Source organism: Prorops nasuta, unplaced genomic scaffold (assembly GCF_024137725.1).
Source record: "Prorops nasuta isolate Cenicafe-Biocafe unplaced genomic scaffold, Cenicafe_Pnas_1.2 PNAS00007, whole genome shotgun sequence".
NCBI classification, from domain to species: Eukaryota; Metazoa; Arthropoda; class Insecta; order Hymenoptera; family Bethylidae; genus Prorops; species Prorops nasuta.
Genome location: NW_027116804.1, coordinates 1,468,634 through 1,495,194, shown reverse-complemented (window position 1 = coordinate 1,495,194; position 26,561 = coordinate 1,468,634). Strand labels below are relative to the sequence as shown.

The 26,561-nt window shown below is 35.9% G+C and overlaps 2 protein-coding genes across 2 annotated transcripts; both read right to left on the bottom strand.

The window, feature by feature from the left end:
* Window positions 1-640: 640 nt before the first annotated feature.
* On the bottom strand, window positions 641-5,226 carry LOC136775236 (uncharacterized). The gene is made up of 7 exons (XM_066729809.1): window positions 4,120-5,226; window positions 1,432-4,050; window positions 1,293-1,322; window positions 1,235-1,244; window positions 1,099-1,172; window positions 828-959; window positions 641-709 (listed from the first exon to the last, which is right to left on the bottom strand). The coding sequence occupies exons 1-7, from the start codon at window positions 5,224-5,226 to the stop codon at window positions 641-643; spliced, it is 4,041 nt and encodes a 1,346-aa protein (XP_066585906.1).
* Window positions 5,227-5,232: 6 nt separating this feature from the next.
* On the bottom strand, window positions 5,233-6,516 carry LOC136775234 (uncharacterized). Its single transcript, XM_066729808.1, has one exon. It carries the CDS (start codon window positions 6,514-6,516, stop codon window positions 5,233-5,235), a length of 1,284 nt encoding a protein of 427 aa, XP_066585905.1.
* Window positions 6,517-26,561: the final 20,045 nt, after the last annotated feature.

Here is a 26,561-nt window from a genome sequence, read left to right as displayed (position 1 = left end):
GACCTACGCGCGCAGGCCGGCTAGAAAATCCGTCCTCGATCTGGCTTCACTGAGTCAGACACAATTGGACAAAAATGTACATTTGGGTGACATGCAATGTACCATTTATGTCCGATTTATGTCTGACTGTGTCGATTTTCAAGCTAACAGGAAAGCAGCCATTATTTTCAGTTGGCCACACTATTTACTATAGTCTGTTTCATGATACCAACATAAATGATTTTTATCTATAGTGTAGTTTAGGTCAAGGAAGTACGAGGTGAAGTTAACTGAAATGGCCACGATTCAGGACGTTTATTTTCAGAGATCAGTTTCGGGTTAGGGCTAGTCCAATTGCAGTAATGCAATTGCTTGGACAAAATTCCATAGGCTAACCTAACCCGTGGCTTTCCATGGATAGCGAATTAAGTAAAATTCACCCGTCCGCATCAAAATAAGGTTGGTATCAAATTATAGACATTGCAATCATCAAATTAAAATAGCTTCATTAACATTAAAATTAATTATTCAAGTATTGAATGCTCAATATGGCTTCAGGAGAAATAAGTGGTATACTAATACATTAATACCATTAATTTGTTTGGGAGGAACTACTTCGCACGAAGGAATTCCTTAGTTTTGAATAACTTGTACACTTTTTTTAGGGAAAAAGCCCGAAGGCATAAAAAACCCTGTTTATTGCTCGTAATACACTTTCACTTATAATTAACTATAATTCGTTAAACAACACATTGATGGATTAATTACACTATATTAAATGAATACTATTAAGCTCGTTGCTTGTTGTATTTTTATTCTCTTTCGCGTAAATTGTTGTTTAGGCTTACGCCTGATTTCATTTCTTCTCTCCTTCGTGGAGTTCGTTTTGTAGGTTCACACCTTATTTCGTTTCTCCTCTCCCTCGTGGAGCTCGTTCTGTAGGCTAACGCCTGGATTCGTTTCTCCTCTCCCTCGTGGAGCTCGTTCGATAAGCTTGCGCTTGATTGTATTTGATAACAACTTGGTTGTTATCGTTATAATGAACAATCCGTTAAGCACCTCAATTACGATCACTTATATGAATATAATATCATTTCTTTTCGCTTCGATTAAAATTACTACGACGCGTCCGCTTTCTTTAACTGTTACCAAGAGAAAGAATTTTATCCGGCAACTGTTCAATCTGATCTGGGCTGAAAACAAAAACCAGCTAGCAATCGATTTTTACATGTTACTACGCAGATAAATCGATCACCTGACTGCAGCTAAAATCTCGATCTTTTTAAATCATGCTTATCGAATTGTTCGGTTACCTTATTAATTATACCATTGTATGGATTTAGCTACAATATTCAATTTAAAGATTACATGACTTGAACATCCTCCCCCCGTTGAGAGATGATATCGATCAAAACTTTATTTACAATCAATTAAACAACAAATTGATTTTACATTTCGCTTGAAATTACCTCTAGATGTTTTAACGGTTACTACTCGAACTATACCATCATCCCCAGGATGCGTCTCTATTATTTTTCCTATAGACCAATGCATGCAAGGTTGATTTTTTTCTAAAAGCAGCACAATAGTTCCTACCGTTATCTCTTGTCTAGGATAGAACCACTTATTTCGCTTTTGTAATTCCATTAAATACTCGGATTGCCATCTTTTCCAGAAATCTAAACGAATCTTTTGAATTAGGCGCCAAGCTCTAATATGCTTGTGAGATATTTCGGAAATTTCAGATTCGGGTAACATGTTTAGCGGTTTGCCTATCAGTAAATGAGCTGGAGTCAATGCTAACGGATCATTTGGATCAGACGAAATTGGACACAAAGGTCTAGAGTTTAAAATTGCTTCTATTTCTACCGTAAATGTATTTAATTCTTCTAAAGTAAGCAACTGATCACCGACCACTCGTTTAAAATGGTGTTTAAAAGATTTAACCGCCGCTTCCCATATGCCTCCGAAATGAGGGGAAAGAGGAGGATTAAAATGCCAATATATTTTGTTCTCCAATGCGTAATGCTCCCTTTTATCTTTAAATTCTCTTGATTCTAATAACATATATAATTCTTGTAATTCGCGATTGGCACCTACAAAATTTGTTCCATTATCGGAATAAATGTGAGCGGGTATACCTCTTCTTCCGGTGAACCTTCGTAATGCCGCTATGAAGGCCTCTGTTGATAAGTCGTTAGCAATTTCTATATGTACTGCTTTAGACGCCATACATATAAATACGCATCCATAGGCTTTTATTCGATTCCGATTTCTATATTTTTTTTCTTTTATGAATATAGGCCCGAAAAAATCTATACCAACATGATGAAATGGAAGAGACGGCTCCACTCGTTCCGCTGGTAAATCCGCCATCTTATAATTGTTTATCTTTGGTTTAAATCTTAAACATCGCACACAATTTCGTACAATTTTACGAACCTGATTTCTACCATCAGGAATCCAAAACTTATGTCTTATTGAATATAAAGTACTCTGCACCCCAGCATGATAAAATTTTTCGTGGCATGCACGTATAATCAAATCAGTAACGTGATGCCGCGCTGGCAACAATACAGGGCATTTTTGATTAAAAGGTATCTTAGAATTTTTTAATCTACCTCCTACGCATATCAATCCGTCATTATTTAATATAGGACTCAATGAAGCTATTTGATTTGATTTAATTTCCTTTTTGTTGCTTAAACAATTTATTTCATATGCAAATCGATCAGCTTGAACTATTTTTAATATTTTAACTTCTGCTTGATTGATTTCGTCGTTACTTAAACTTCCTCGTTGTTTATTATTCTTATTAAATCGTAAACAATATGCTATTACCCTTATCATTCTAGAATATTTAGAAAATCTTTTAAGAATTTCCATTCCGCTAACCTTGATTATAAAACACGACTCATTTCGCTCCCCGACTTCGTTATCTAAAGTAATTTGTATCGATTGTGGCCACAACTTTTCGCCTTTTTTTAACCATGACGGTCCTTCGAACCATGTCTTGTTATTCAGGAATTCACTTGGTGATTGTCCTCTCGACAAATGATCAGCTGGGTTTTCATGCGTTCTCACATGGCGCCACTCTATTTGATCCATTACGCTTTGTATCTCCGTGACCCTGTTTGCTTCGTATAGCCTTAAAGATATCGGTGTTTTACGAATCCAATGTAAAACTATAGTAGAATCGCTCCAAAATACGATTTTTTGTATTTGAATTGTTATAATAGATCTGATTTCCTTGTATAGACGCGCAAGCGTTAAAGCCCCGTTCAGTTCCATTCGTGGAATGGTTATCTCCTTTAATGATGCTACTCGAGATTTGGAACAAATTAGTCGTACACTTATATTTCCTTTCGCATCGATAGATCTTAGATATATACAAGCACCATAACCCAATTTGCTAGCGTCACAAAAACCATGAATCTGTACCTCACATGCTTCACCAATCAAAGAATAACGTGGTACCGTTACGTCGTTTAGTAGGATTAATTGGTTGGCAAATAATGCCCATTTTTCTCTTAAAGTCATGTTTATCGACTCGTCCCATGACACCTTGATCTTCCAGCATTCTTGTACAATGATTTTTGCCATGAATATTACCGGACCCAAAAGACCGATTGGATCAAAAATCTTGGCTACTGTTGATAATATAATCCGCTTAGTAACTCGTTCATTAGACTCTATTGGTTTTACGATGTATGACAATTCGTCACTTTTGGCATTCCAAAAAACTCCTAATGTTTTCTTTGTAATTGTATCATCCGTTAAGAACTCCATGTCTGACATCTGTTCATCCATAAATTCTATGGCTCTCGGATGATTCGAAGACCATTTTCGTATTTTAAATCCTCCCAGATTCAACAATGCAATTAACTCATTTCTCAATTTTAATATATCGTCTAAATTGTCTGCACCTGCCATGAGATCATCAACATATAGATTTCGTTTTAAAATCGCCGCACCTATGGGAAATTTATCTCCTTCATCCTCAGCCAATTGTTTTAAAGTGCGAATTGCCAAAAATGAAGATGACGATATTCCGAAAGTTACCGTGTTTAGCTCAAACGTTCGAATTTATTCTTGATGAAACCATAATATCCTTTGATAACGTCTATCCTCTTTGTTTACCAGAATTTGTCTATACATTTTTTCTATGTCCGCTGTGATCATGTATTTATTTAACCGAATGCGTACTAAATGCTCGAATAATTTATCTTGAATGTTCGGGCCGGTTAATAAAATATCATTTAACGATATTCCCTTACTGCCTTTAGCCGATGCATCGAATACTACCCTGACCTTCGTTGTGATGCTATCTTTTTTTACTACCGCGTGATGTGGCAAATAATAACCTTCTTCTTCTTCTGATTCTATTAAAGTCATATGCCCCGATTCTAAATATTCTTGCATGACTTTACGGTATTCCCTTTCTAATTCCGAATCATTTTTAAATTTTCGAATTAATGCATGAAATCGCCGCGTAGCTATTATCTTAGTATCCCCTAGATCTGGTTTGTTCAATTTAAAAGGCAACCGTACTATGTATCTGCCCTTATCATTTCGGATAGTATTTAATACGTAATGTGCTTCACATTCATTCATATCATTTAACATTTTTTTCTTCTTGTTTAATTCCGTTGATGTAATTTGTTTGATAAAACTTGTTAATTGACAATTCTCAATCTTCCCATGGTTTTCTCTCGGCATTTCACCTACAACAACCCATCCTATCAACGTTTTTTGCAGATATAAATCGCCTTCATTAGGTATTAAATTGAATTGACCTACACTAAATAAAGATATTGTTGCTCCGGAACCTATGAGTAAGTCAACTCCTCTCGGCACATGGAATTGAGGATCAGCGAGTTTTAAATTTGCTGGTATCTTTATCTTTTCACGCGGAAAAACTTCACTCGGTACATTCTCTGAAATCTTAGGCAATACTAGACATGTCAATTTTTTATTAAATGGACTATGAGCTGAATAAAAAACTAATTCTACCATTCCGTTTGTAAAAGTCTGTATATTATCAATCGCGTTAATCCTAAATTCGCATGCTTTAATAGGCAGGTTGAGTCTACGAGCCATTTCATTAGTTAAAAAATTAGCAGTAGCACATGTATCTAATAAAGCACGACCCTTAATAAATTTCCCTACATCATTTTTTATTCTTATTTCGGCAGTCATTATTAATTGTGAAAATGAACGGGTCGCGATCGTGTGCATCGCGACCATATTATGTCAATTTTTGTCGCCTGGTCGTATTGTTTCTCTATTAGAAGTATCATTTACTTTCGATATATTAACTCGTTGTTTCTCATCTATTATTCCCCTTTTATGTAGCGATGTGTGATGAAACCTGTTGCAAATTTTACATTTTATAGATTTACATGGTCTTTCATGAACGCGTAGACAATTCTGGCATACCCTTAATTGTTTGACTTTGTCCCATCTTTGTTCGATATTCATCGCATCGTATTTGGGACATCTGAATATAGAATGCATACCATCTCGACAAATTGAACAATATCCCCCTCGAGAAGTAGTGGTTAACATAATTCGCGTATCAAAATTACTCTTTTTCATTTTAAATCCATGACTATGTTCAAATCCATTGCTCATTCTTTTACGTGTCTTTTCTTTTTCAATATTGTCTATTCTTAATGCGGAGCTAGCTAAGAATTTATATAATTTATTTAATGAAGGCATTTCATCGAACCCTAAACTTTCTTCCCATCTAGCTCTAATGTTCAAGGGAATTGATCTTTCTAATATTCTCACTAGCATTGTCTCATCTATTTTTACGTCCATTAAATCTAACATATTAACATGCTGCTTCATGTTGTCGATCAATTTATTTAATTCCTTACCGTCGAATCTTGTTTGATTTGGTATGTCAAGAATAGCATCTAGATGTTTGTTTATGATTATCCTTTTCTTTTCATAACTTTCGACTAACAAGTTCCATGCAAGTTTATAACTTGCATCACTTGTGTCGTATATGGATATTTTATTTAATGCTTCCCCTTTTAAGGAATCTTTTAAATATAAAAACTTCTGTAAGTCAGTAATGTCTTCTCTTGAATCTATTAACGTGACGAACGTGTTTTTATAGGATAACCAATTTTCTATTTCGCCTGAAAACCCTGGTAATTGCGCGATAGGCAATTTAATTCTCTTCATTCTTTCATTCTGTGATGCTGTCAATGAGTCAATATGATCAGATACTATCGCAGCGCTAGAGTTATTCTGATTTAATATAGTATGTACTCGACTAGCCAAGTTATAAAACCTATCTTGCACTTCGAGCATTTCCTCAAAATGATCACCGTTCGGCTCTATTAATTCTAATTCGTCATGCAATTCTTCGTAATTCTTAAAATGCTCTTTAATACGCTCGAATCTTAAATTCACATTAATGCAGTCCAATCGATCATTATCTATTGCGTTGGTTAATATCGTTATTTGGGATTTAATCGTACTTCTTTTTTGATTAATAAATCTTATTCTTTCGTTACGTTCCATTTTTAAACTATGTTTCAATTAATTATTGTTATGTGATGTTATGTATAATTTGGATTTAATTTCCGACCCACTCAATTACTCTTGTTTATAAATGTGTTTATTAATCACTTGCAAACAGTAAACAAATTAACAACGTGTCTATTTCTTTTAATTGGAGTGCATGTGCACTTAAACCGCGTGAAACTGTAATAACCTTATACGTTCATCTTTTTCTACTAACAATAAAACAATTAATAACGCGTCTTGTTTCTATCGATTGGATTGCATGTGCATTTAATCCGCGTGAAACTGAAATAAATTTATAATCTTATCTTGTAAATAATACATGTATACTAGCTATCGTTTTGAATCTAATCCTCTGCTGCTGCTAATCGTGCGATTTGCCTTTTATTTGCTGGGGTGAGCCTATATGGAATCTTAATCTAACTGAGATTATACGCGAAAATAAATCTTGCTAATAACACTTTTACTCCTTTGCTCGGCTGGGATGATGGTATACGCAATCTTATTCGAGCTGAAAACGCATAAAAATAAGGAAATATATATCGCTCGCCGTTTTGATGTCCTTTAGCCTCAGTTGTTGAATCGTGACTAGATGGCCATGCATGTCCTTGTTCCTAGCTGATGTGAAGTGTGCTGCGCTCTCGGGCCTAAGCTTAGCCGCCTGAACCTCGCTGTGCTGTTAGTCGATTTGGCTTCTATCTGAAGATTGCTCTCGTTTCCAGGCTCGCTGTTGTTTGTCACTAGCTCCTTGAAGTATCCTTCTTAATCATTTTCTAGACTCGCTTGCTCTCGATTCTCGATTCACTTTAACGCTTTTCACACACGAATTATTTACTCTTCGTATTGTACTTGCACTTTTCGATTCTCGTATATATGAGAAGACCTCACAGGAGGCACCAATGTTTGGGAGGAACTACTTCGCACGAAGGAATTCCTTAGTTTTGAATAACTTGTACACTTTTTTTAGGGAAAAAGCCCGAAGGCATAAAAAACCCTGTTTATTGCTCGTAATACACTTTCACTTATAATTAACTATAATTCGTTAAACAACACATTGATGGATTAATTACACTATATTAAATGAATACTATTAAGCTCGTTGCTTGTTGTATTTTTATTCTCTTTCGCGTAAATTGTTGTTTAGGCTTACGCCTGATTTCATTTCTTCTCTCCTTCGTGGAGTTCGTTTTGTAGGTTCACACCTTATTTCGTTTCTCCTCTCCCTCGTGGAGCTCGTTCTGTAGGCTAACGCCTGGATTCGTTTCTCCTCTCCCTCGTGGAGCTCGTTCGATAAGCTTGCGCTTGATTGTATTTGATAACAACTTGGTTGTTATCGTTATAATGAACAATCCGTTAAGCACCTCAATTACGATCACTTATATGAATATAATATCATTTCTTTTCGCTTCGATTAAAATTACTACGACGCGTCCGCTTTCTTTAACTGTTACCAAGAGAAAGAATTTTATCCGGCAACTGTTCAATCTGATCTGGGCTGAAAACAAAAACCAGCTAGCAATCGATTTTTACATGTTACTACGCAGATAAATCGATCACCTGACTGCAGCTAAAATCTCGATCTTTTTAAATCATGCTTATCGAATTGTTCGGTTACCTTATTAATTATACCATTGTATGGATTTAGCTACAATATTCAATTTAAAGATTACATGACTTGAACAAATTTATTCCATTTGAAGTGTAATAAAACGTTAATTTTTTGTGTAATTTTATAGGTACTGTTATGTACATAGAATAAACATACATAACTCATTGCTACAATAAGCATTATATAATTAATATAATTAATATTATTTTCATTTGAAGACATAATTAATAAATCTAAATTATCATAGTTATACTAAAATACCAAGAGCCTCATTGTAAAGGAGAAATACTCCTAATAGCGACAAATTCCTGAGTGTAATACGAAGCGCCAGGCGCAGCTCGTTCACACTGTCGCCAAGGCTAAGTCCCGGCACGTGGCTAATGCACTTCGACGGCAGTCGAATGTTCTAGAACAATGACGCATTTGACCATTGGGACCCGCAAATGTTACCATATAAGGTAATGTTTGACGCTGCACTTTGAGGGTAAGAGCCCCAAACGTGCAGCCCCAAAAATCAGTTCGAGTAAAAAGCTAGAAGGAACAAGTCGAGTCTCCTAGGACCTTCAGTCCTCTTATCTCTTAATTTTATCCAGGCAACCCTTTGTCTCTTAAAACTATAATTATCTAGCTCATAGCTCTGGTTATCAACTTGTATAAAGAAGAAGCATTGTAAATAAAAAATCAATAAACCTTATTATACAAAAGAATTTAAAGTTTGTCGTGAATCAGCGATTGAACCACAACAGTACTGTTAATAAATACAATTGGCAATTTAACGAAACCAAACTATTAATTGATGAAGTAAGAAAAAGATGGCCGCAATTAAAAAAGAAAAATACTAATTTAAAAATCATGTGGATTGCTATAAGTAAATGTCTGAAATCAAACAGTTACATTGTGAATGCCGAACAATGTGAAAATAAATGGAAAAGCTTGAAAAAAAAATATAAATCAATAAGAGATCATAACAGCACCACAGGCAATAGCAGGAAAGATTGGATCTATTTTGAAAATATGGATAACATTTTGCAAAATAGCCCAGAAATTCTTCCAATATCTTTTCCATCTGATATAAATGGCTTTTGCATCAATACAGCAAAATGAGATTTACAAAATAAAGAGAACAATAGTTGTTGCAGCGAAGCTGATAAAAATAGAATTATTAAAAGAAGAAAAGTCAATGAAAAAGTAAGCTTATCAGACATACAGGGAGGTTCTCTAACGGCGGCATATAGGAGATTCGTGTTAGTTGACTATAGCGCTCAGGATGATGGTTTCTGAGAACGCTGATTGGTCAATATCATCTAGTGCCAACATGAAATGGTCCGTTACCAATAGATGAATAAGAAAAATGAGACCCATCCGCCATTTTGGAGTGGAGAAGTGTTTACATGCTAGTTGTAGCAGAAAGAGGTGTGAAATGGAAAAATGTCAAATAGTGAGGTTACTAAAGTAAAAATGGAAAATAATGAATGGAAAGTTCGAATATTCTTACTTTCCATTCATTATTTTCCATTTTTACTTTAGTAACCTATTTGACATTTTTCCAATTCACACCTCTTTCTGCTACAACTAGCATGTAAACACTTCTCCACTCCAAAATGGCGGATAGGTCTCATTTTTCTGATGCATCTATTGATAACGGACCATTTCATGTTGGCACTACATGATATTGACCAATCAGCGTTCTCAGAAACCATCATCCTGAGCGCTATAGTCAACTAACACGAATCTCCTATATGCCGCCGTTAGAGAACCTCCCTGTATATAATCAACGGGAGAAACACCACAGAAAGAATATAGAAATAAAGGAAAAAGATTTAAAGCTTTTAGAACAAAGTATAAAGTCAAATAGGATTTAAATGCTTATAATTAGATATATTATAAATTAAAGGAGAAATAAGTAAGAATGCTGGTTGGGATAATATTTAAAAATTAGAATTTTAAAAGCTGTTTAAATCCTTAACACATGCTAAATGTTATGATCGAAAACACAAGCCAATATTACAATTGTTAAAAGACTGAAAAGTTTGTTGTGATATTAGGATAAAATATTTGAAAGTGTATTTTCTATTATTAAACAGTATCGCCTTTGTTAAAAACCCAGAATTGCTGACAACTACATATCGTATAATAAGAAACACACACGTACATTTAAATAAATGATTGTAATTTTTATTATAGTTTATTTAACTTTTAAGTATTTGAATTTACTAAAATTTATTTTTATATAGTTACAACTTTTTAAATTTTAAAACTTAAAAATAAATATAATTTACATCAATTTTTCTTAATGTTTTTCCTGATTGTATATACATAGTAGTAAATTTTGGAATTGAACTTTTTAAATTTTATAATAGATCTTTTCAAATTGTAGATCATTTCTTTATAAAAATATAATCCTGAGAAAATACGTTATTTAATAATAGTAAGTATATAACGTTTATTCATCTTAATCTCAAACACTAAAAAATAAAATTAATTAAAGACAAGATTAATTTATCATATTGGCTATTATATTTCTCTTTTCTTTCGCATTGAAGAAAACATCTTCATCATTTTCATCTGAATCATCCTCATACTCATTCTCTGTGTCATTAAGATTTGGTTCAAAAGGCTCATCGTTGCTATTTAAACAAATGGTATGCAAAATACAACAAGTAATTATTACAAGAGGAATCATATCAGTATTAACCCTCGGTGCGCACACATCCCGAAAATACTATACTGCACACACTGGGTCAATTTGACCCAACAGCTTTGAATGACGGTTTTTCGTATACCATGCATGCAAGAATAAAAAAATTAATTTCTGTATTTACCCTGAACCTTTTTTTATTACATTATATAGTTCTTGTTAGACAAAATTATAATAAATTATTTGCAGACTGTTCAAAATACGAGCATGGCAGAGCAACGGCTTTCTTACTTAAAAATTGTGTAGTTATTTCAAATTTGAATTTTAAAAGCTCAAACATTTGGTTTCTATAGATGAAAAGATATTCTTCAACGTAAAAATAATAAGACTTTGTTTGGTTTCAAAAAATATATTTTCTTCAACATATTAATGGCACTTGGGTATTGACGTTGCAGCGGTTAAAAACACCATACGTGATTATAATTAAGATATTGAACTAGTAATTTATAGTACTTTTATGGCATTACTTATCTTTATAATTACCTAAAATAAGAGAAAAACCAAACCACGGGTCATTATAACCCAGTGTGCGCACCGAGGGTTAAACATAAATACATGATATAATTTTCGAAATCTAGCTTTAAGTAAACCCAATGCTCTTTCAATTATTAACCGCGTTGTAGATAGTTTCTTGTTATAATTTTTCTGTATATTATTCAAATGTCCATTGTCTTTATAAGGAGTAAGTAGATGTTTTGTCAATGGGTATGCTGCATCCCCTATTAAATGAGTATTGTTTGGAAAAAATCTTTCCTGATTATTGTCTATTGCACGTTTAATATCACTATTCTGCCAAACACGTGAATCATGAACACTTCCACAATATCCAGTAAATACACTGATAAAATTTTTATTTTCATCACAAATTGCTTGCAATATTATTGAATGGAAACCTTTTCTATTTATATAATTATTTGGATACTCAGTAGGAGCACTTATACTTATATGACATCCATCAATTACACCTATAATACCAGGAAAATTTGCAATCGCTGCAAAGTTTTGTTGACTCTCCGTTATTTTATGCTGACTTGGCTATTTTATATATTGTTGAACATGATTTACTAACACATATCCCACATTAAATACGCAATTCCATATTGTGCTTTTACATAGTCCAAATCTGTCACAAACAGATCTGTAATAGAATTATTAAAAGGTATATATATCTATCATAAACATAGTCCAAAGGTAACATATATTCAACATTGTACACTATAAATTACACTATTGTATGTTATTAACGAGCCTAAGCTGCAGTACCTATATATATACTTCTTGATTTCCTAAGATCCATAAGGTAATAGCTAACTGTTTTTCTGGATTAATTTTTGTTAAACCATTTCTTAGTAAGCAAGGTCCGATCTTTTCTATTAGTAATTGAAATGTTACCCTAGATAAGCGAAAGTGTGATTTGAAATCTAAACAAGTAAAACATAATAAATAATGTTATACAGGGATGTTCAGATAATTCGTATCAAGGGGTGGGAGCCCACTTGAAACGAGTCGAAGCCTAGGAGTAATGCCTATGCGCGTGATTGGCCGATATGAGAAAGTGAAAGGTTGATTGGGAGGGGAGGAGGAGAGCACGCTACGCGTGTCGTTTCTCTGTCACTCCTGTTAGTTCCCTCTCTTTCTCTCTCTCTCTCTGAAACGTAGCTTAGCTAGATTGGCTGGCTGCTAGAGTGAGATGCTATTAGAAATGAGCGAAAGGCAGCGATTTTACGAGATGGAGACGTATGCTACGAGAAGCCCATTCCTCCCTCCTTCTCACTCTCTCTCTCTCTCTCTTTCTCTCTCTCTCTCTCTCTCTCACTCTTTCTTCTCATGATGCTAATCCTTATTTCGGTGTCCAGTATGCAGTTGTGGCTATCTTTTCCTCACCACCTTGCGGTAGATAGCAAGGTGCGTTTTTTTTTATACGCTCAGAAAACTTTTTCAATTCATTAGCAGCTATTTATTACAATAATAAATTTAATTTATTATTATAGTAAATACCTGTTAATGAATTGAGAATTTTTTCTGAGTGTTGGTGGTTTCCCCGGTAGGCCTAATCCACCAGACATTTGTTTACTATAGTTGCTCGAAATGCCTCCCCCTGCTTTGAATACAGAGTTCGGCTCTTCGAGCAATATCGCGCGTTGCTCGGGACACCATGTCCGGCGTAAGTGTGCTGAAAGCCGCAATAATTGCTTCACGAACTTCCATTTCTGTACCCTCACGCCGATTCTCCACTAAATTCTTAATGTGACCCCACAAAAAGTAATCCAGAGGAGTCAAATCTGGTGATCGAGCTGGCCAGGTGATTGGGCCACCACGACCCATCCACCTATGCGGAAATCGCGCATCTAATGTTTGACGTACGTCCCTGTGAAAATGTGCAGGAGCTCCGTCGTGCTGAAAGATCATATCTTTTCGCACGGACAGAGGCACATCTTCGAGCAATACAGGCAATTGCTCTCTAAGGAAACGTATGTACTTTTCTCCGTCGGGCCTAGGTGGAAGGAAGAATGGTCCTATCTGTAAACATAATAAACGAAATGTCAAATTCATTTTAATTTATTTGTAAGTTTAATTAAAGATTAATTTACCACTGTATCTCCAATGAGTCCAGCCCACACATTGATAGTCCATTTGAACTGAAAGGCCCCCACTCTCATAGCTCGCGGATTTTCTTTCGCCCAATGGATGTAATTCCGACTGTTAAAAACGCCATTAGGCGTGAAGGTGGATTCGTCCGTCCATAAGATCCGATCGGGGAAGCGACTATTTTGCCTGCACTGTGCTAGAAATCCTAAATTAAAATAGAAAAATGAAATTATGTAAAAACACAGACAAGATTTTAACTGATGCGTTAAAAGTATTTGAAGCGATGAAAAAACACATACCTACGCAAAAATTCACCCTTGGCTGACAATCTTTCAGCAACAATTGATGAACCCGCTGCAGGTGATACGGGTGATAATTGTACTGGTGCAGAATTCGGTTGATCGTCGATACGCTCACATTAAGTTCAATTGACAAGTTGGAAGTACTTGTCCGCGGATTTTCTTCTATCAACCGTAAAACTTGCTGCACCAACACAGGATCTCTTTCGCGAGATCTTTTAAACTCTATCACTGACCCCGTGCGTTCAAAACGTCTTACCGCACGTAAAATGACATTGTAGTCAGGATGCCGTTTGTGTGGAAATTTCGTCCGATAAATTTCCGCGGCTTTCCGCGCGTTTCTACCGGATTGGCCATACGCGAATATCATTTCGCAGTATTCTTCCTTCGTGAAAACCATGTTGCTACCTTCGTAATTCGACAGGCAATGAAGACTTGTATTGAAAAATCAAAACATTCGTTTTATGCGGCAAAACATTAAACGATCTACTGAGACTTTGTCGGTTTAGTTCGAAGATATTAACGTTGGAGTATATTCCGCCGCAAAAAACGTTATCGCCTAGCATTGTACCGACAAAGTCTCAGTAGATCGTTTAATGTTTTGCCGCATAAAACGAATGTTTTGATTTTTCAATACAAGTCTTCATTGCCTGTCGAATTACGAAGGTAGCAACATGGTTTTCACGAAGGAAGAATACTGCGAAATGATATTCGCGTATGGCCAATCCGGTAGAAACGCGCTGAAAGCCGCGGAAATTTATCGGACGAAATTTCCACACAAACGGCATCCTGACTACAATGTCATTTTACGTGCGGTAAGACGTTTTGAACGCACGGGGTCAGTGATAGAGTTTAAAAGATCTCGCGAAAGAGATCCTGTGTTGGTGCAGCAAGTTTTACGGTTGATAGAAGAAAATCCGCGGACAAGTACTTCCAACTTGTCAATTGAACTTAATGTGAGCGTATCGACGATCAACCGAATTCTGCACCAGTACAATTATCACCCGTATCACCTGCAGCGGGTTCATCAATTGTTGCTGAAAGATTGTCAGCCAAAGGTGAATTTTTGTGTAGGTATGTGTTTTTTCATCGCTTCAAATACTTTTAACGCATCAGTTAAAATCTTGTCTGTGTTTTTACATAATTTCATTTTTCTATTTTAATTTAGGATTTCTAGCACAGTGCAGGCAAAATAGTCGCTTCCCCGATCGGATCTTATGGACGGACGAATCCACCTTCACGCCTAATGGCGTTTTTAACAGTCGGAATTACATCCATTGGGCGAAAGAAAATCCGCGAGCTGTGAGAGTGGGGGCCTTTCAGTTCAAATGGACTATCAATGTGTGGGCTGGACTCATTGGAGATACAGTGGTAAATTAATCTTTAATTAAACTTACAAATAAATTAAAATGAATTTGACATTTCGTTTATTATGTTTACAGATAGGACCATTCTTCCTTCCACCTAGGCTCGACGGAGAAAAGTACATACGTTTCCTTAGAGAGCAATTGCCTGTATTGCTCGAAGATGTGCCTCTGTCCGTGCGAAAAGATATGATCTTTCAGCACGACGGAGCTCCTGCACATTTTCACAGGGACGTACGTCAAACATTAGATGCGCGATTTCCGCATAGGTGGATGGGTCGTGGTGGCCCAATCACCTGGCCAGCTCGATCACCAGATTTGACTCCTCTGGATTACTTTTTGTGGGGTCACATTAAGAATTTAGTGGAGAATCGGCGTGAGGGTACAGAAATGGAAGTTCGTGAAGCAATTATTGCGGCTTTCAGCACACTTACGCCGGACATGGTGTCCCGAGCAACGCGCGATATTGCTCGAAGAGCCGAACTCTGTATTCAAAGCAGGGGGAGGCATTTCGAGCAACTATAGTAAACAAATGTCTGGTGGATTAGGCCTACCGGGGAAACCACCAACACTCAGAAAAAATTCTCAATTCATTAACAGGTATTTACTACAATAATAAATTAAATTTATTATTGTAATAAATAGCTGCTAATGAATTGAAAAAGTTTTCTGAGCGTATAAAAAAAAAACGCACCTTGCTATCTACCGCAAGGTGGTGAGGAAAAGATAGCCACAACTGCATACTGGACACCGAAATAAGGATTAGCATCATGAGAAGAAAGAGTGAGAGAGAGAGAGATTGAGAGGGAGGGAGGAATGGGCTTCTCGTAGCATACGTCTCCATCTCGTAAAATCGCTGCCTTTCGCTCATTTCTAATAGCATCTCACTCTAGCAGCCAGCCAATCTAGCTAAGCTACGTTTCAGAGAGAGAGAGAGAAAGAGAGGGAACTAACAGGAGTGACAGAGAAACGACACGCATAGCGTGCTCTCCTCCTCCCCTCCCAATCAACCTTTCACTTTCTCATATCGGCCAATCACGCGCATAGGCATTACTCCTAGGCTTCGACTCGTTTCAAGTGGGCTCCCACCCCTTGATACGAATTATCTGAACATCCCTGTATATGTTAAAGTTAATATATTACAGGTTTATACAAAGGATTTATACTTTACCTGTAAGTGAATAATTATTTACAATGTTTTCAAAATACCCTTCAAATCGTATATGATTCTCTCTTGATTGTATTGGGTCATTAGAGGTATCATCATCATCAAACAATATGTTTAAAATATTTACTAAGTCCATTATAAAATAGTTTTCAATCTATAAAATCTATTTATAATTATCTTTTATTTTCAAAATTTTTGTATTATAGGAACTCTCTACATGTTTTTAATTACATCAATTGAGAAACTTTACGATCAATACAGATATACAATACTACGATTTAAATATCTACAACATTACACAGAAGTTTTAATGAAATGATTTATTAATAAAAAATATCTAAATTAACAATATGTAATTTACAAATCTACAAATATTCAAATTTTTAATTATTCGTAAACTGTACTCATATAGCACACTTGACTAAAAGTGATCTTATAGACATCTTTTAGTCATCTAATTGACTAAAAGATGTCTTTAAAACATTTGGTGCTTTGTGGATAGTTGTATATTATATCACTCTTCCTGAAAATAATTAAAAAATTTTGTATTTTAACTTATTTTATACTTCATATATTTTAGTAGACATGTAGTACTTACTTATACCGAAATAAACGTAATTGATTCCTTATATATAATTAAATTTTAATATCCTTAAGGTTATTATAATTGTAAAATTTAACTGATTTAATCCTGTTTCTCTCTGTTGTCACTTTAGACCACCAAATTTAGTCAAATTATTAAACCCAACTCGGGATCCATGGAAAGCCACGAGTTAGGTTAGCCTAGGGAATTTTATCCAAGCAATTGCATTACTGCAACTGGACTAGCCCTAACTCGAAACTGATCTCTGAACATAAACGTCCTCAATTTCCCACACAGTGTACTACGCTATAGTCGCTGCTAATACTAGTGGTCGGCGGAAATACGTCAAAGGGTAGAGACTGTAGAGGGGCCGCAATATAGATATTTCTAATTACTATATGAAAAATGGCAGCACATAATATGTCAAAATACATAATGCATGGTCCGTGAGCCAAGCAAGGTTGCCAAGTGTAGTACTTTCGGTACTACCGTAGTACACAGTGGGAAATTGAATCGTGTGTGGTTCGGCTAGTTTCACTCTGTAATTTAACATGGAAAATGATCTACTACACTATAGTTAAAAGCACACACGATTCAATTTCCCACTGTACGGTGCGGCGACAGTTTACCACCCGATGTTGAACTATTGGTTATATAAGGTAGTAGTGGTAGCTAGGGGGTTCCTGTGACACAGTGGTGAGGGGAGTGCGGGTGAGCGGGGGGGAAGTGTCTTGGGTTCCTGTGACATGGAGGTGAGGGGGGTGCGGGTGTGCGGAGGAAATGCTTTGGCTATGGGGAGTGAGAGAGAGAGAGATCCCTCTCACCCTCTCTTTCTCTCTTAGAGTCTCTCACCCCTCTCCCATCAGCCTAGGGCCCGGATGGTTAATTATCCTACGGGTCCACTAGTTCTCTAAGGCTTACCCCCTCTCCCATGTCACTAGGGTCCGGATGGTTAGTTATCCTACGAGTCCACTAGTTCCCTAAAGGTTACCCCTCTCCCATCACCCTAGGGCCCGGATGGTTACTTATCCTGACAATTACCCAGAGAACTTTTTTTTGTATTTTAGTTGGTGGAGGAAAAAGTTTCTTTTTTCTCCACTAGGTGGCGATCACGAAAATTACTGGGGCAGCTACACCGCTAGGGGTCCTAAGCATCTTACGGACTGCCATTTTTGTTTTCTTAGTCCTGCCCTCGGAGGGTCTTTTCTCCCTCCACATACTTATCCTAGACCCTTTCACTATTTTCCTACTATGGACCCGCCATTTAACTTGATTTCACATTTAACCATTTTTCTTCCCTCTCAACCTACCTCTACACCATTGAAGGGTCTTTTTCCCTCCACATACCCATTCTATTCCCTCCTACTATTTTCCTCCTTGGGTCCTTCTTTTAATTTCACATTATACCTTTCTTGAACCTTGGATACAGATTCCTTTTTTCTTATACAAGCTGTCGATAAATATAAAGTGAAAAAATATGCAGTATCAAATGGTTATTAATTTAGCGTATAGACAGAATTCTCAAGTAATTCCTATAATTACAAGAATAATAGGTGAAATCATGTCAAATTTATTTCCTTTTTTCTTTTTTCTGTTTTTTTTTGTTTTTTACAGATTAAATTAAGGGAAATAGGAGTAGAGGAAAAGAAAGAGTCTTTTAAATAAAATTTATCATATAATTAAAAACGAACATGAAACTTATATAAAAACTAATACAAATGAAACTTATATAAAAAACTAATACAAATTAAACTAATATTTAGCCCATTCAGCTAATAACAGACTCTGAAACATACAAAAAATTTATTAATATCAAGTAAATTGCGAACTTAATTTTTATTATTTACCTTCTATTTGTTTTCGCACCCACTTTGCGAAAACATCCACCTCCTGGTAGACACAGTGGATTGGTTTTCCTTATCTGCCACTGAATTTTAATTTATGCAGTTCGCATGGGAGGTTGAAAGTTGTAAAATGTTGCCTTAAATTGTCATACTTGGGGCACTTGTAATATTCTAAATTAATGCATTCAATGCCCATTAAATTTAGAATATCACGTTCTATAGTGCCCCCTTTGTATGCAACTACTGGATACATATAGTCTCGTTGCACAATTCTTATGAAGTCATATATTTCACTTTGTATATACTTTTCAAAACCCATATTTCCATATTCTATGCCATGTACATTTCTATACACATAGTTAGCACTTTTTTGATCTTTAATACTTAAATCATGAAATGTGTTATTCACTTTAAACGAGGCGTAATATGTGTAATCAGTTTTTACATCTTTTATGGCTACTTCTTTATATACTATTTTCTTGTTCACCATAAATCCATCAATATCTATTATACGGGTGATACTGTTTAAACTGAACATTTTCTAACTTGAGCGAAAAAATAAAGTAGTATTCAATATTCTAAAGCTAGAACTGAACTGAAGACTACCCTACACGCTCCTCAAGATCTTTTAAATGCTGTAAGGGATGTGAAAAATTTGGTCTGTGGTGGGAGGTGACTAACCAGACACTTTTAGAAACACCATTGGTCCAAAGAGAGAATAGTTAAGGATAGTGGGAGAATTGAAATACTTGGTTTGAAGAGAAGGGGAAAACTTTAGAGAAACAAAAAAAGAATATATTTAAAATAACGGCAAAGTGTAATAAATTTAGTATTAAAAACGCTAACATGATGATCCCAACGTTCGTCGATTTTCAAGGATTCCATTTAATGGATAAGACATTTATAGTTAAAGAATTTGCAGTTTTACAAGAACTAAAAGTGCATCATATTTTATTTTCACCCCCCTTTCCACATACTTGGTTAAGTGAAGAGGAGAGAAAGAAAACAGAGTAAGTATATTTTATAAAAAACAACGAATTATTATTTTCAATCAATAAGGAATTTCTTTTTCAGTTCAATCTTTTTCAATCATCATGGCTTAAATTGGATGGATGGTTTTTCACCATATTATAAATATAAAGATATTAAAAAAAAATATGTATATGAGGATACGGTTTTTGTAAAAGGGGTGGAAAAGTTAAATTGGTTAAAGAGTATTTGTGATTTAGAAATTAGTAATGTAGATGAATATGTGTGGGGAAATTATAATTTAGAAGATGGTTTATGTAATTCACAACTTCCTATTTGCATGAATCATGAAGGTATATGCGCACTGAGAAATGTATATTATATGAAATATATGTATGAATCAAAAATCTAGAATATATGTATATTTTAAACTTGAATGCATTCTTTTTACTTCAACGCGAAACCTGATCCGTAAAGTATTTATGTTACTGAAGTGTCTCGGAGACTGATTATTTGAAGGGTTCTCCATCTAAGATTTTTCATTAGTTTCACGCTGATCATTTAAACGGAAAGAACTACGATGTCGCTTCTAAATAGAGTTTTAAATAGCCAGGATGAATATCGTGAGTGGGTACGTGATTGTCGCGATCACATTAAAAAATTGAGAGTTGCTAGCCGCAATGCACGTATAGGGGCAAGGCAGAAAATATTTACGGAAATTGCTCAGATACAGTGCCGATTAATCAGAGCAGCAAGAGAAAAAAGTTATTCTTCAAATCACGCTCTTAAGAATCCCGATTTAAGAACTCAGCATGATTATCGCGAGTGGGTTTGCAAGTGTCGTGATTATATTCGAGATTTGAGAGAATCCAACCGGAATGCAACTCTAGATGCTATACAGAAAAATCTTGCAGAAATAAAATGTATTCGAAAGTTACATCTCCATGCGGCGAAAAATAAAAATTCAATTGGAGCGGGCATTAATGCGGAAAAGCTTATTTGGAAAGATCTTGATTCATCATTTAAAAGTCGAATGTGTAGTGGTATGACAGTAATCACTAATTATATCGAACCACATGAATTTCTATTGGCAGCATCAGAAATGCTGCAATCCTACATGAACAAAGTATTCAGTAAAGTAAGCGCTGTTAAGATAAATATGGTATTCAACGGACAATTTATTTGTAAGGAAATTAGTGATATCAAACATATTTCCACAAAAAATGTGATTTTATTCAAGACTGATACTTTTAGTGATTGGTATAAAACAAACGTCATAGATAAAATTTTAACAAAATTAGGTGAATTTCAAGAGCGTGATAATGGGTGGGCTTTGGAAAAAATATTAAATTTAATTGTGAATATTAATCACTATAATCCACTACATGCAGGCTGTGGAATCGACCTTCCAAAATATATTAAGAACAAACATGCAGTGATAAACATACAGAGTGATGATAATACATGTTTTGTATGGGCTGTAACGGCTGCACTCTATCCGACTATTTCAACTAAAACCCCACAACGACAATCTTCATACCCCCATTTTAAATCTGTTTTCAACGTCAGAAGTATAACATTTCCAACCACATTAAGGCAGATACCTAAATTTGAAGAAGATAATGATGTGTCGATTAATGTTTTCACCATGGTGGATGAGCAGGAAGGGCAGGAGAATAAAATTATTGCACCTCTTCAACTCTCAAAATGTGAGAAATCGAGACATGCGAATCTTCTTCTTCTCGAACATCAAGGTGCAGCACATTTTTTATGTATCACGAATCTTTCTCGCTTGCTAAAGAAACAATTGACTCGAAAAAAACAATCTCATCTTATTTGTAATCGGTATGTTATACTGTTTATATTTTAATATAATTTTATTTAATGTTTATATACTAATATGATTTTTCTCTTAGATGTTTACACTATTTCTTCAATGAGGATAAACTTCAATCTCATAAACGTGATTGCAGTCAGCTCAATATAAACGTCCGTATACTGCTACCTGAAGAGGACCGTTGGGTGTCCTTTAAGAATGACAAGAACAATGAGAGGACCCCATTCGTCGTATATGCAGACATTGAATGTTTATTAGAGAAAGGGAATGAAACGAGCGGTAATAGTAGTATTTATCAAAAACATTTACCCTTTAGTGTAGGATATTATTTTAAAAGCGTTCATGATTCATCGCTCTCAACCTATAAATCATGTCGTGGACTCGAGTGTATAGAATGGTTTGTGCGAGAACTCGATAAAATTGCTAGCATAGTGAGCGAAAAACTAAAGACTGTAGTGCCTATGAGAACGCTAAGTATTTGCGAAAATTTTCGTCATAACAATGATCCCGACTGTCATATATGTAAAAAGCCATTTCTTCCAAATCAAATACGTGTTCGCGATCATGATCATTTAACAGGTAAATATAGAGGACCCTCTCACAACAATTGTAATTTAAACTATAAAGATTCGCACATTATTCCAGTAATTTTTCATAATTTATCTAATTACGATGCACATTTCATCTTCAATGCGATCGCTAACATGTATGAGGGTTCAGTATACCTGCTACCTGTACATAAGGAAAAGTATATTTCATTTACAAAATACATACTGTTCGAGATTGGGAGGAGCAGAAAATGTTGCGAAATAGATTCCGCATTTCTCTGTTATATCTCCCATCTCTATTGCGCTCACAATAGACGGCTAGACCGACAGCGTCTAGCCGCTCTATCTGTCTCTCTCTCCGCGGCGCGCTTGCGCGTCTTCTGGCCCTGGCGCGTCGCGGCCGCGAAGCGACACTACTTGCCCGCTTGGCCACTAGGTGGCCAGCGCCCGCGGCAGCTCTCTCGCTGGCAAGATTAGTGTCGCGTAATTATATAGATGGGTCCTTGATAAGGACCCATCGCACCCCAAACTCGCTCGACAGCCTGCGTAGCAGCAGCAACAGCAGCAGTTTCCGAAGCCTTCATCGGCACTTTTTTGACGCCTCATCGGCAGCGCCTCCACGGCCATCTAAGAGCGCCTCCACTGGCGAACTCATTGGGAGCATACTTTGGTAAGTATCACCCACTACCCACTGCCTACCAAGAGGGGACTTCCCCTCTGCGGCATTTCCTCCCTCCTAAAGGGAGATTTCTCCGGGGACTTCCCGGGAGGAATTAAACCCTCTCCTTCCCCTCCACACTTCCTCCGAGGACTACCTCGGAACCAGTGTTCCGACCCTCACATCCAGGGCTCTCGATAGAGTCGGGTAACGGGAGGGATAGAATTCACCCTAGGGGTTGGGGTGGCTCGGAGCCACTATAGCTTGCGGAGCGGTAGGCTGCAGGGTAAGGGGACTTCCCCTTCCCTAACACCTCTTCTCCACCTTTGCCTTTCTCCTCGGCTGGAGATTTTGCTGGGGAACAACCCAGGGAAATTGTCCAGTCCCGAGGAGGCTTAAATCCGCGTACCTCCTGGGGAATTTTGAGTCTTGGGGTTCTAGGGAATCTTCTGCGAAAAGAAATTCCCTGGAATTTAACGGCAGCAAATTCCCTAGGCCTTCGCCATTGTAAATATCGCGGTTTTTCTTGTACATAAACATACTTTGTAAACGTTTGTATATTTTTATTTATTTGAATAAAAAACACTTTTACCTATTACCTCGGCCTTGAATATTTTATTCTAGAATAAGACCTTCCTTTCTGACCACAGGTTCGGAGCCAACTTGGGGCACTGTTTCGCACACATACGGAAATATAATATTCAGCTCAGATTTATTGATTCATTTAAATTTCTTGCATCAAGTTTAGACAAATTGAGCTCATACTTGGAGAGATCTCAATTGAAAAACTTAGAGTCAGAATTTTCGAATTTAAATACGGAACAATTTAATCTACTAACAAGAAAAGGTATTTTTCCTTATGATTACGTAGATAATCTGAATCGTCTGGAAGAAAATGCTTTACCGCCTCGCAAGTTATTCTATAACAAATTAACTGACAGTGATATTAGTGAGAGGCATATAATCATGCTAAGGAGGTATGGATCAATTTTCAAATACAAACACTTGGGGAGTACAGCAATCTCTATTTAAAATCTGACGTATTATTACTGACAGACGTTTTTGAAAATTTTCGCGATAGCTGCATGGAAAATTATAATTTGGATCCTGCACATTATTTTACACTCCCAGGCTTCACTTGGGATGCAATGCTTAAATATACTGGAATAAAATTGGAACTTTTCACTGATGTTGAAATGTTGCTTTTCGTAGAACGCGGAATACGTGGTGGTTTGAGTCAGTGCTCTCACCGCTATGAAAAAGCAAACAATCGGTATATGAATGATTATGACTCAACAAAACCAAGCAAATATTTAATGTACTAGGATGTAAATAATCTATACGGATGGGCAATGTGTCAAGCTCTACCTACTCATGGATTTCGCTGGATTGAAGATACTAACAACTTTGATATCTCTAGCATACCTATAGATTCATCTGAGGGTTTTATTTTAGAGGTAGACTTGGAGTATCCAAGCGTACTTCATGATAATCACTCTGACTTGCCATTTTGTCCGGTACGTGAGGCTCCGCCCGGAGCACGACAGAAGAAGCTACTTGCAACTGTCGAAAATAAGGAGCGTTATGTTATACATTATCGGGCTTTACAACAATGTATTCGTCATGGAATGGTACTGAAACGTATCCATCGCGGATTAAGATTCCAGCAATCTGCATGGCTAAACAAATATATAGACTTAAACAAACGTTTGCGAGCTGCATCTAAAAATGAGTTTGAGAAAAATCTTTTCAAACTAATGAACAATGCAGTGTTCGGTAAGACGATGGAAAATGTAAGAAATAGAGTTGATGTGAGGCTAGTTAGTAAGTGGGAAGGAAGATATGGAGCAGAAGCATTGATATCCCAACCAAATTTTCACAGTAGCGCCATATTCAACGAAAATTTGGTTGCGATAGAATTAAAAAAATTAACGGCGAAATTTGATAAACCTATATATGTAGGTATGAGTATTCTAGATATTTCAAAAACATGTTTATACGAATTCCATTATGAATATATGCTTCCAACGTTTGGTAGTAAATGTAGAGCATTGTATACCGATACAGATAGTTTGATATACAGTATCGAATGCGATGAGATTTACACGATCATGAGAGAAAATCTTTCAAGATTCGATACTAGTGATTATTCGCCTAATAACCAGTATAATTTACCTCTAGTAAATAAAAAAGTGCCTGGTTTGATGAAAGATGAGAATAACGGGAGAATTATGACTGAGTTTATTGGGCTGAGATCGAAAATGTATACATTTAAAATACAAGATAAAATTTTTAAAAAAGCTAAGGGCGTTAAGAGTTTCGTTATCGCTAGAAAAATAACGTTTGAAGATTATAGAGACTGCTTACAAAATTTTACTGTTCATATCCATAATCAAAATTTAATTCGTTCAAAATTGCATAATGTTTATTCAATTGTACAGCAAAAAATTTCTCTCAGTCCACATGATGATAAGCGCTATATTGTACAAGTTACTATATCAACTCTACCATGGGGTCATTATAGGATAAATGAAATAGAATTAAGTGAAGTAGATTTAAATGAAGATTAAATAATTGCTTCTTTATTAATAAATTGTATGTTACAAAATATTGTTTTTATTTATCCATGAATTATGTGTATTATTGAATCCTAACCACTTTACAAAGACTTTGTCCCCCTTCTTACGTAATACCTTCTCAACTAGATATACATTAGGATTAGCAGTTTTTAAAAGTTCATATTCGTAGAATCCACAATATATATCTGTACCACTAGAATCCCTTAGTAAATATGTAACAGGATTTGTTTTCTGCACTTTTATAATTTCAAATATTTCAGTTGTCCAATTTGGTGTGTAGCCTTTTGCAAATACATTCTTATATTTACTGATTCGTACAAAATCACCAACTTTGAACTTGGCACGACCAACGATCTTTATATTACTGAATACTGTTGCTAAGAGCTTATTAGCATGTTCAGGTTTCACATCGGCTGGACGCATTCCTATAGTACGATGTTTTCTTGAATTGTATTTGTCAACCAGTTGTTGTAGCATAGCTCTCCACTTGTAATTTCCATTCAACGTAAATCCTTTCCACATTTCTGTCTTCAACGTTCGATTCCAACGCTCGACTATGGTTGCTTTTAATACACTGTATGTTGAGTAATGATTTATTCCATGCTTTTTCATAAGCGATTGGAAATCACTATTATAAAATTCCTTGCCATTGTCGGTCTGTAGATTTTTCGGACATCTCCCACTCTTCAGGATTTTCAGCAATGCAGCTGTCACTTCCTTGCCTGACTTGGTTTTCAGGGCTATTGCCCAGCCATATTTCGACAATGCATCAATAACTGTGAGAATGTAGTGGTAGCCTGCGTCTGCATAGTTTCTCATGTCTACCAGGTCTGCTTGCCAGAGGTCATCGAAGCCTCATATTATTACCCGTCTACGTAAAAAGTTCCGTCTGGCAGGCACATGCAACTCTTCTACCAATTGCTTCTTCTCCTCACTACTCATAATTATTCCACTACGTGTTATGTTTACAGCAGGTCATCAAGCACTGGCGGTAGTATAAGTTTCTTCAAGGCATAATTTATATCGTCTTCTCTATTCTTCTCATTTGCAAAATCTTTTTTTGCCAGCTGATTAGAAAAATATTCTACAACAATTTTCAATTCAACAATCATATCTGTTGTGGTTCAATCGCTGATTCACGACAAACTCGAAATTCTTTTGTATAATAAAGTTTATTGACGTTTGATTTACAATGTTTCTTTTTATACAAATTGATAACCAGAGCTATGAGCTAGATAATTATAGTTTTAAGAGATAAGAGGACTGAGGGTCCTAGGAGACTCGACTTGTTCCTTCT

Bases quoted from the DNA above. Each gene is read 5' to 3' on its own strand.
- LOC136775236 (XM_066729809.1), bottom strand. From the start codon at position 5,226: ATGGTCGCGATGCACACGATCGCGACCCGTTCATTTTCACAATTAATA. The intron at 4,051-4,119 runs GTAAACAAAGAG...CGAACGTTTGAG, and splicing joins AAATGTATAGACAAATTCTG to CTAAACACGGTAACTTTCGG. The intron at 1,323-1,431 runs GTAAAATCAATT...TGAATATTGTAG, and splicing joins GAGGTAATTTCAAGCGAAAT to CTAAATCCATACAATGGTAT.
- LOC136775234 (XM_066729808.1), bottom strand. From the start codon at position 6,516: ATGGAACGTAACGAAAGAATAAGATTTATTAATCAAAAAAGAAGTACG.